Source organism: Triplophysa rosa, linkage group LG15 (assembly GCF_024868665.1).
Source record: "Triplophysa rosa linkage group LG15, Trosa_1v2, whole genome shotgun sequence".
In the NCBI taxonomy this organism is placed as follows: Eukaryota; Metazoa; Chordata; class Actinopteri; order Cypriniformes; family Nemacheilidae; genus Triplophysa; species Triplophysa rosa.
In genome coordinates this window covers 22032202-22042063 of record NC_079904.1, presented here as the reverse complement: position 1 = coordinate 22042063, position 9862 = coordinate 22032202, and the positions used below count along the sequence as shown (strand labels likewise).

At 39.2% G+C, this 9862-nt stretch overlaps 1 protein-coding gene across 8 annotated transcripts in view; it reads right to left on the bottom strand.

Annotated features, from left to right (window-relative positions):
• Positions 1 to 2502: 2502 nt before the first annotated feature.
• The window catches only part of LOC130565604 (pleckstrin homology domain-containing family G member 3), a 55082-nt gene continuing 47722 nt past the window's right edge, over positions 2503 to 9862 (bottom strand). For all 8 annotated transcript variants that reach the window (XM_057352479.1, XM_057352481.1, XM_057352480.1 and 5 more), the window contains 2 exons: positions 7194 to 8739; positions 2503 to 4321 (listed from right to left, as the gene is read on the bottom strand). In XM_057352479.1, coding sequence (XP_057208462.1) covers positions 3414 to 4321; positions 7194 to 8739 — 2454 coding nt within the window. In that variant the 3' untranslated portion in view covers positions 2503 to 3413. The remainder of the gene's footprint in view (positions 4322 to 7193; positions 8740 to 9862) is intronic.

The following is a 9862-nucleotide window of genomic DNA, read 5'->3' as shown; positions in this document are numbered from 1 at the left end:
TACTTCTTGATTGCTATCAGGATGTAAAGAGATTTCCAACCAACATGACAAAAAAAATTCTGGACAGGATCACCTATTCTGCCTTTAAGGCAACCTTTTTCATTGCACTGCTACTTAAAACACCTAGTCGTCTTGTAATTATAAGGTTCTATCTGACATTTTTGTCAAAATTGAGTTATTCACACATTATTATTTACATTATGAGATGTTTTTTCTTCATGTTGTGTAGCCTACATTTGGGACTTTTTTAGGAAAACAAAAGGTTTTATCTACTAAGTCAAAAGGAATGCAAAAACTTTGAAGGACTATATCTCAAATCGCCGCATCAAGTCGAACAAGCCTATTAGTTTCTTGTCTAAAACAGTACAGACTTCAGAAAAAACTAATGGATGAAGTCTAGAGCTGAGGAATGACATAAAATAATCTGCATGCATAACAGCAAAAGCTTTGTTTGCACAGCACACACAATGCAGATATAATTACATGTATCCACACATTGAACAAATCATATACAGTAAGTGTTTCTTACTACAATTTACGGATTATCGATCTGTCTATCTATATTCCGCAAGTACTTTTGTGTACACTGCTGAATAACTTTAAAAAGTGTTAATGGTATTTTGACCTGTGCTTTATTTTGTAAACAGCTAGTAAATAAAAAAATGAGAATGATTATTTATGATATTATTAATTGCCATTGGAGAGTGCCATTAAAATAGCAGGACAAGATCGAATTATTTCGTTAAGGTTTTTGTTATAGAAACAGTAAACGATTAATACATGTAAAAAGTGACAGCTTAGAAAGTTGTATTGCATTAAAAAAGTGTTCATTTTGTAATTACAAATAACAATCTGTAGTAAAACAGGGAATTGAACAAAAAACAGCAGCTAGGAATCGATTCTTCGACTCGATTCTTTCGATTCCCAAACCAGGAATTGGAATCGACTCCAAAAAAATCAGAATCGAACAGCCCTACTTGGAAGTAAACGCCCACTGCTATGATTGGATAGCAGTTTGTGTATTGTAAACTTAGTTGGAGCCTTCTGTGAATTTGGTTAGACTCGTAACGTTAGGTTACACATTATCAGGGCACATCAAGCGATCTCTAACAAAGCAATAGTGACGCATAGTACAAATATGTTTTACTCACATAAGATTGCTGCGCCATTCCTGTCGGATCCAATACTGACGGCACAGCACTGCTTTTTAATCTTAGTCTCTCCGCAAATCCAGCGCCTTGTTCACAAAGGAATCTAAATGAAGCGAACAAATGCTAAATGTTTCACCCACGTGAGCAGGAAGGTACTTAAAAATAAACTTCAACCACGCATTCCTTATCAGAATCCGAAGGAAGCGACTGTGTTCTTCCACATCTAGGCGCTGCACAATGTTGCATGTTTGTTGCGTGGTCGCTCTGCTCTCGAGAGCCTTTCGCTAAAGTGACAGGGTTGCCAGATCTTCACAGAAAAAAAGCAAATAGAGACAAGACAATAATAAACCTTAAAATGCAAATTGTTTATATATTTTTTAAGACCAAAAATTTTTAAAATCTGCAACAGACCATTTATTAAGACCTATGGCTTTTTGATCTAAGACTAAACAACAAGCATATAAGCGCTTATTAATAACAAACATGGCATCACAGCAAAAGAGCGCAGTGTGATGTAGCCTTCCGAGCATAAACACAACACAGCGCATATCAGCAGTTTAGTTTAAACTGATGGACATAACGAATCTTTAGCCGAAAAATATGTCGCTATGGTTACCAGTTTGTCAATCATCACAAATGCAGGAGTGTGTACTATGTGTGGCTAAAGTCATTCGCGAACCAGTGGGCGGGGCTAGAGAAGTAGTCTTTGATATTTTTCTGTGGAGGCGGTGTTCAACCTATCTATTTCTATAGGTGCATTCCAGGACCTGGCGTTCGCTGAGCCTTGTGTCAATAACAGTTGTAATTTCAGTAACAAGTGCATTTTCAGTTCTGACACTTACAGGATGTTCGCTTGAATACGATTCCCTCTTATATAACTAAAGCTCGGGTTAAAATTGAGGTCTTAATTCATTGCCCCTTTAACAGAGCATGCCATCCTCTTCAAATGTGGTAACCCGCAGGTTTCTACGAAATCGTCGCTCGGAGGTACGACCTGTCAAAGTGTGACGCAATGTTAAGTCACTGGCATTTTCCCTATGCCTGAGCACTTATACAATTCATAGCACTCCTCTCCTCAATAAGCCACTCGATTCAAGCCCTCATTCATGGGACTACGACAAACGGTGCGGGATGAGTTACGCGCCAAAAAAAAGTGGAAAAAGAATAATAAGCTCGCAAGATAATAATAGTGATACTTTGCATTCTGCAAGCACCACTAATAGCTATTAAAATACTACTAATAATAACCACTTCAGATTTGACTTAACCTCTCAAGGGGTAGGGTACTTCAAGTAAATAATAAAGGTCAAATGGGGTTCGGCTGACAAAACACTCCAATCAAAAGGCAGAGTTAAAATTGCACTGTTTAATCATTGCTTGATGCATTCATGAAGTCAGACATGTACAGTATGGAAATTTACAGCTTAATAAATAACACAAAGACACATGATGAATCTGACGAGAGCAGACATTTAGAAAAGTACTGAATACACAACAAATCAGCATAACTCGTGTGGTTAAAAGAGTTTCATTAAAAAATGTATGTTTGTCTTTACAAACCAATGCTAATGCTACTGTAAGCACAAATGACTGCAATTAATGCCATACCAAATCAAAGTGCAATACTTGTCCCTTGTTTGACCTATAAAGCTATACATGTGTCTTTTCCCACTTGTAAGATTTAAATCAAAAGAGGTTTAGAGAGTAAAGGTGCCAAAGCACAAATGTGAAAATAACACCCCATTTAAGTGGTTTATTGCATTTAAGAGTCTTTGTTAGACTGGAATCCCACTACTCCGCCAGGGCTTAATATTGTAGTACAGAGTAGATTTTATCCCTTGTTAGTGAAACCCTAGCTAAGTGATGTCGCATTAGCCTGAAAATACAGTATAACTGCTTTAAAAACATTTCCTTTACAATTATGTAAAGTGACTTCCATTCATACATGTATATCTACAATCGAGTGTGTAAATGGGAAAACAGAAAAAAATGCATGTACAACCTTATTTACACTTTAGGTTTTTCAACAACAGTAGGCAACATGACTTATACAGTGTCTGAAATACCAGTGAAACATTGAATTAATTTTCAGTTTTAAATATGATTCATTATGCTACAGTACATTATACTCCGACCATATCTTCAGTGGTAAATGACTTAAAAAAATAAAATAAAGCAAGAATATTTCATAGCCAATGTTTTGTCATTGTTTAAAATGAAAGTAAAGAAGAGCCAAAATATACAAATATAAACTGTCTCCCTCTATCTTAAGCTTTGGAATTTTTCTCGGAGGTTCTTGACAACGCTCTGTTGACTAGCATCCGCCCTTTTCCCAGAATCCACTGCGTTTTTAAAAGCCTCGTCTACGTGTTCGCAAGAGGACGGCGCTTTCTCAAGTTCTTTCCGCCTCTCATTCTTAGGCAGTTGTTCTGCCCTAGACCCCGCCCCCTCTTGTCTCAGACGGTACTCCTCTGACTCCTGATAGGCCCGGCAGCGGTCAAAGACAGCCATGAATGACAGATTCTCATGAGATGTTGGTGAACGTATTTGAACATAGCTATCACTCGTTCCATCTGTCATCATTTCCTGTTTATTCGGTTGTTCCGTCTCTGGCGTCGCTTCTGGAAGTTTCTCGATCACTATTATGCTCTTGTCATTGGGGAGGGTGGCCTTGGCTGAGACGTAGTAACCACTGCTAACGTTTCTGCTTTGAAGATTCTGTAAATCACCTAAAGACAATTCTCCCAATTTACGGTCCAAAGAACCAGCACGCTGGGTCCGATTTAACCCATCTTCACTTCCTTGATAGCCCTTGTTGTGAGTTGACGGGTCCGAGAAGCCATTAGGGGTGTAAGTGCAGCTGGACCGTCTACTTGAGCCGCTGTCAAACATCCTCTCTGATGCCAGACGACTTTGGTTTACCGGTGGCTGCGCAGACGAGGTGCTCAAGTGTGCGTATTTCGAGCAAAGCTCGCGGACGTCTGGCCAGTTGAAGTTCTCAGATGTTGTCGGACTATGAGGACTTCTGGAACGAGGCTGTCGTGGGGACAAGCCCTTCGGGCTGCTGACAGAATTAGGAGTGTGCACTGGGCTGGGAGTCATATCCTGGGCCTTCTGGTCTCCATCGGTCTGCTCATTTGGAGTCGGGGACAGCATGAGGTTTGGAGGACCTGTTAATCACAATGCCAAATATGAGTGCGGCTGGATTGTTTTAGCTTAAAATATATTGTAGATATATACATATATACGTAAAATCGTCACATTTCAATCTTATTCCAATAATAACCTGTAGTAAATAGCTATTTAGCTGGCCAATTCCATGCAAATGTCAACCTTATGATAAAAAATCAAGCTTTTACCAAAGGTTTGTGATCACATGGTAAATGTGTTTTTTTTCCTAACATTTCTGTGTGAATCCCATGTGAAATCCATGAGATCACATCTGCAACATGTGGTGATATGTCACCACATGTGATCACATGTCACCACATGTTGCACATGCGATTCCATGGGTTTTTACATGTGATCCCATTTGTTTTACATGGGAATTCACATGGGATTCACACAAAAATGTTCCAAAAACACACGTTTCACATTTGTTTTTGGCATAGACTGTATAAAACGTGACGTGGCGTCACCCGAAGGTTTGTGAAGAGCAATTCGTCGGTCGTCGCCATCTTAGCAGTGCGTCACTTCCGAATAAGGTGAAACCATGCCCTTAATTATGCAGCATTTTAAGGCTTAATATAATTGAAACGGATGAGTTATAAAAAATTCACCCCCTCACAGTTGTCATGAAGGGCAAAATTAGCTATAGAGACCAAAATGATTTTTTGTCCCAGGCTGTAAACATGTTTCTCTCTGCTATAAAGTTGGGCATTTTAACATGGTGCTCAATGAGATTCTGCTCTGTTTTGGAGCCAGTCAATGAATTGCAGTTTAAGTCACTTCCGTGTTGGTTTCACGAGAGAGACCGGAAGGTTGCCGCTCGGTTTTTGCACATGTAAAACAAAAGTTGTACACACGTGAAAAGCATGTCAAATTGGGCATCCATAACAGTCCATATTCCTTGTGAATAGGCTCTATTTGTTGGCTATTATTGCTTCTGGTTTTATCTTTAACCCTACAAAGTCTCTCAAAAACATGCATCCTTTTATTGTCACATCCACAACCCATACATTTTTCCCTCTTTTAAAATAGAAAACTTGTGCATAGACTGATATTTTTCTCATGTCTGGACTCTATCAGGGGCAGTGTTTGAATTGTGTGAAAGCTCTTGGGGGTCCCCTAACAGCCCTCAAAAAAAAATAGATGCTTGCCAGTACAAGCATCAATCACATGATACTTTGGATTCCAGTAATTTGTCCACATTACACGCAATAGGCTTAATGTTCTTAAAATGTTGATATCCATAAAATAGGTCCATATTAAGAAATGCAGAATAAAAAAATATGCAATTCCTTGGAGCAAGAGCAGGAGAGGTCGCGTCAAAGTCAATAGTGACTGCCAGTCACCGTATGAGCGCTTTAATTATCTCCTGATAGTGTTGATCAAGTGTATGAGAATAATCCATATGAACCAATGCAGAATAAGAAAAAATAATGTCATTCCTTTGGGCAAAAGCAGAAGGGTAACCATCTTGTCAAAGTCAGCTCATGTTTGCAAGGAAGCGTAAAATAATCTCTGGGGAATAAAAACGTTTTCTGAGGGAACAAAAAATATTTGTGGGGGAACGCAAAAGTTTTGCAAAAGAACACAATGTTCTCGGGAGGAGCAAAAGCTTTAAAATATTTTCGCTCCCTTTCATATTTTTTCCACCACCTCTATGTCCCTCAGTAGCACGTCACATCTGGTTGGAGAGTGTGAGATAACTTCGTAGATAAAGAAAGACTTGCATATCAAAATTATAGTAACTGAGTTTTAAGATTTAAAGGGGTCATATGGCGCGAATACATGTTTTTCTGTGTCTTTGGTGTGTTATAAGTTGCTCATGCATGTATTAGATACGTAAAATTGCACAAATGTAAGTGTCGGAACAAAATTCTATCTAAAAGCGAATGCTCACCCAGACCTGCCTGAAACGCCTCTTGTAACCACACCCCCACAAATCCACGTCAGTTGGTGGTATGATTTGACTAAGACCGCCCAAATGTATACGCAAGTAAGGTGGGCGTACCTGTCAGTACAATTGAAGAGGAACCTGATGTTCCAAATATGGTAAGAGGCGTTACATTTCCGACATGCTTGCAGTATTCCACCAATCACTACGCACTGGTTAACTGGCCAATCATAGCACATCTCGCTTTTCAGAGCCATGAGCTTTGTAAAAAATCTGCGCGTTTCAGAGAGGCGTTGCAAGGAGGAGATACAAACATGCACTGTATGTGGAAAATACAGCGTTTTTGTACCTTAAATCGTGTAAACACATTACATTACATCTAAAACAAACGATAATATTTGTTTTAGCCGTGACATATCACCCCTTTAAGCTTTCAATGTGAGAGGATCCGTGCGCTGCCAGTGTCTCTACCTGACCTTTTCTGTCTGTACATGTCGTTATTGAACACTGTGTGGCGCCTGGTGCTCTTGAGCATGCATGGATTTTTCAGACAAAAATGTCATTTTAATTTGCGTCTTATGAAATTTGGACAAATAACAGACATTAGGTTTGTTTTAGCGTGATAATTAGACCAAAAATAACTTTAGGTCTTTAGTAGACTAGTTTTAATGAATAACCAGGGGACCCCTCAAGTTCATTATTTTAGACCTTATGGGTCCGGGACCTCCGCAACCCCCCCCCACAATTCGTACACTGATCTTAGTAAAATATAAACCAATGATTTAATTTATTGATCATAAATACTGTACATTCTCTCAGAATTTATATTTCAAGATTTGACTGAAAATGTCACATCCATAACACTGGAATTGCCCCGCTATTGTTTAAGCAAACCTGTCTTGTTCACAATTTTTCAAAAGTGAAATTGGTTGCAAATAGGATTGAATTAGAATCAAATAGTTAATGGTCAAGTTTGATCCTACCTTTGGCCTCCTCCGACTTTTCCTCCACCACCGATGGCAGGTTCCGCTTTAGCGACCACGCATCTCCCGAGTCCTGGCTTCTGAGCCTCAGCACATGTTGTGGGCACTTGATGCGTTGACTGTATTTTCTTGCAAGATGGAAGACTTTGCTTTGTGCTGCATCTTCATCTTCTGCTGACTGAGGATCTGAGTCTTTCTCTTTATCAGCTTCTGCTCTCAGCTGGATAACTCGGGGGGCTAAAGGTCTAAAGGGTTTACCTTCATCCTCCCGAGGTCTGAGTACAAAGGCATCACTCTCACTGGCTGCTCTGTTGAAGATTTTTCCAGTCTCTCTAGGAGGTGATGGCGTCAAAGACTCCTCTGTTATAGCTCTAAGATCCGAACCTTCAAGTAACCTCAGTCTATCTCCACCATCTGGCTTTGAACCCTGGTTTTGACCGTTCCTTGGGAAGCCATGATTCGCCCCACTAAAATAAGGAGTCTCTCTGGATCTCAATGTCTTGCGGTCCCCTTGACATTTAGTGACGTCTCTTTCCATATCCTGCCAGATTTTGATCATCTCAGAGGAGGGGCGGAAAACCTCTTCTTGAGGTTTCATGGCACCGTCAACATCAGAACCAATAAAGAAATCTGGAGAAGCACTCATGGCGGAACTTTCCAGAAATGACACGTTTGTATTAATTTTAGGTTCTGATAGAGTGGAGGTAACCAATGAAGATTCCACGTCTGAGGTATACACTTGATCGGTTCCAGACGAACTGATGGTTTTCTCTTGTGCAACGTTATTATCCTTAGGAATGCTGTTGAAACGACTAACTGAACTTCTCACAATCCCGCTTGGAATGTAAGTGAGGCTTTCTCTACGCTTCAGGCTAAAAGTGGCATCCTGGTGTTCGGCGTTCTCATAGTAGCTCCTAATCTTGTTGATAAGTAGCTGGTCTTGCCTTGAAAGCACGGAATCCCTTCTTCTCTGGACGCTTCGGTCTAAATCGAAAGGACCGTCTTCCGTTGTAGGCGCAAATGTGAGGTCGGCTGATGCAAAGGTCTCTTGAGTCAACGGAACACCATGCGTCTCCGAGCAGGTGTTAGATAGACGAAGCAGACGCTCTTGGGAGTCTCCCAGACTTAACATGCTTCCAGTTCTGCTGGGAAGACTTGGAGATGCGCATCCAAGGGATTGTACTTCATCTGCGCTGACGCTACTACAACGTGCATTGGAGACAAAGTGTTCAGCGATGGCGCTGGCCTTGTCGAGCACAGATGACGGTAGGATGCGGCTGGAGTCTGTTTTATGTTCTGTGTCTTCCTCTTCCTCCGAAGACTCGCCGGGTGTATCGTCTTGCTGCAACAGAGGTGAAATCTCTTCTACCTCTTCTTTGGCAATTTCCTGGTCATCTTTGTCCACTGCAAGCTCCACATCATGAATATCGGTGTCCTGTTGGTCCATGACTAAAGATTCTGGATCAGAAGAGGTGTCCGGCTGTAGTTTCTCAACGGAACCCCAGTTTGGTGTAACGTTCAGGTTTTGCGACTTGTTCTCGCATGTCTAGGAAAAGAAAGCCAAATAGTACTAAAATTCTTAAACTTTCTGTTTTTTCCATGTAGCAAATAGAATTCCAGTGAATACAGCAATTGTTTTGAGCTTGATTTCGATTACATATTGTACATTTGATCAACCAAAAGTATACCTGGACTAGTGCTGTCATATCGATTAATCGCAATTGTGTTTATATAATATGTTTGTGTGACGTGCATATTTATATGTATATATACTTGCACACACATACATGTATATACAACAGATATTTGCATAAAAATATATATACAGTATATTGTACATTTATATTTAAATATAATTTGTGACCCTGGATCACAAAACCAGTCTTAAGTAGCACGGGAACATTTTTAGTAAAAGACAAAAATACATTGTGTGGGTCAAAATGATCGATTTTTCTTTTATGCAAAAAATCATTAGGATATTAAGTAAAGATCATGTTCCATGAAGATATTTTGTAAATTTCCTACCTTAAATATATAAAAACTTTATTTTTGTGAGTGGATGGTCTGCCACAGTGCCCCTGATTAACTACTTCAAAGGCAATTTTCTCAATATTTTGATTTTTTTGCGCTCTCAGATTCCAGAGTTTTAAACGGTTGTATCTCAGCCAGATATTGTCCTATTCTAACAACTCATATATCTATAGAAAGTTTATTTATTCAGCTTTCAGATTATGTAAAAATCTCAATTTCGAAAAATTTACCCGTAAAACTGGTTTTGTTGTCCAGGGTCACATATATACTTTGTATAAATATACATATATATTACTTATATAAACATGTATGTGTGTGTGTATTTATAAGCCACACATACATATATTAAATAAACACAAACATTTCATTTGGAATCGATTAATCCTAATTAGTTATGATTGATTTGACAGCAATAACCCCAACGGATTTTCATCTAACATCAGCATTTGTTCAAAATAATCCTTTTAAATTGAAAATAATAGTTATTTTAAAGCAGATTCTTAAATAGAAAAGTCAGACCAGACTGGTATCACCAAATTTACTGCATTTTACCGCTTAGATCTATGGTTCTTTAGCCTATTACTTATTAAAGACCTTTACAGTTCAATCAATGCAAATACCACAAATCAGTAAAATGA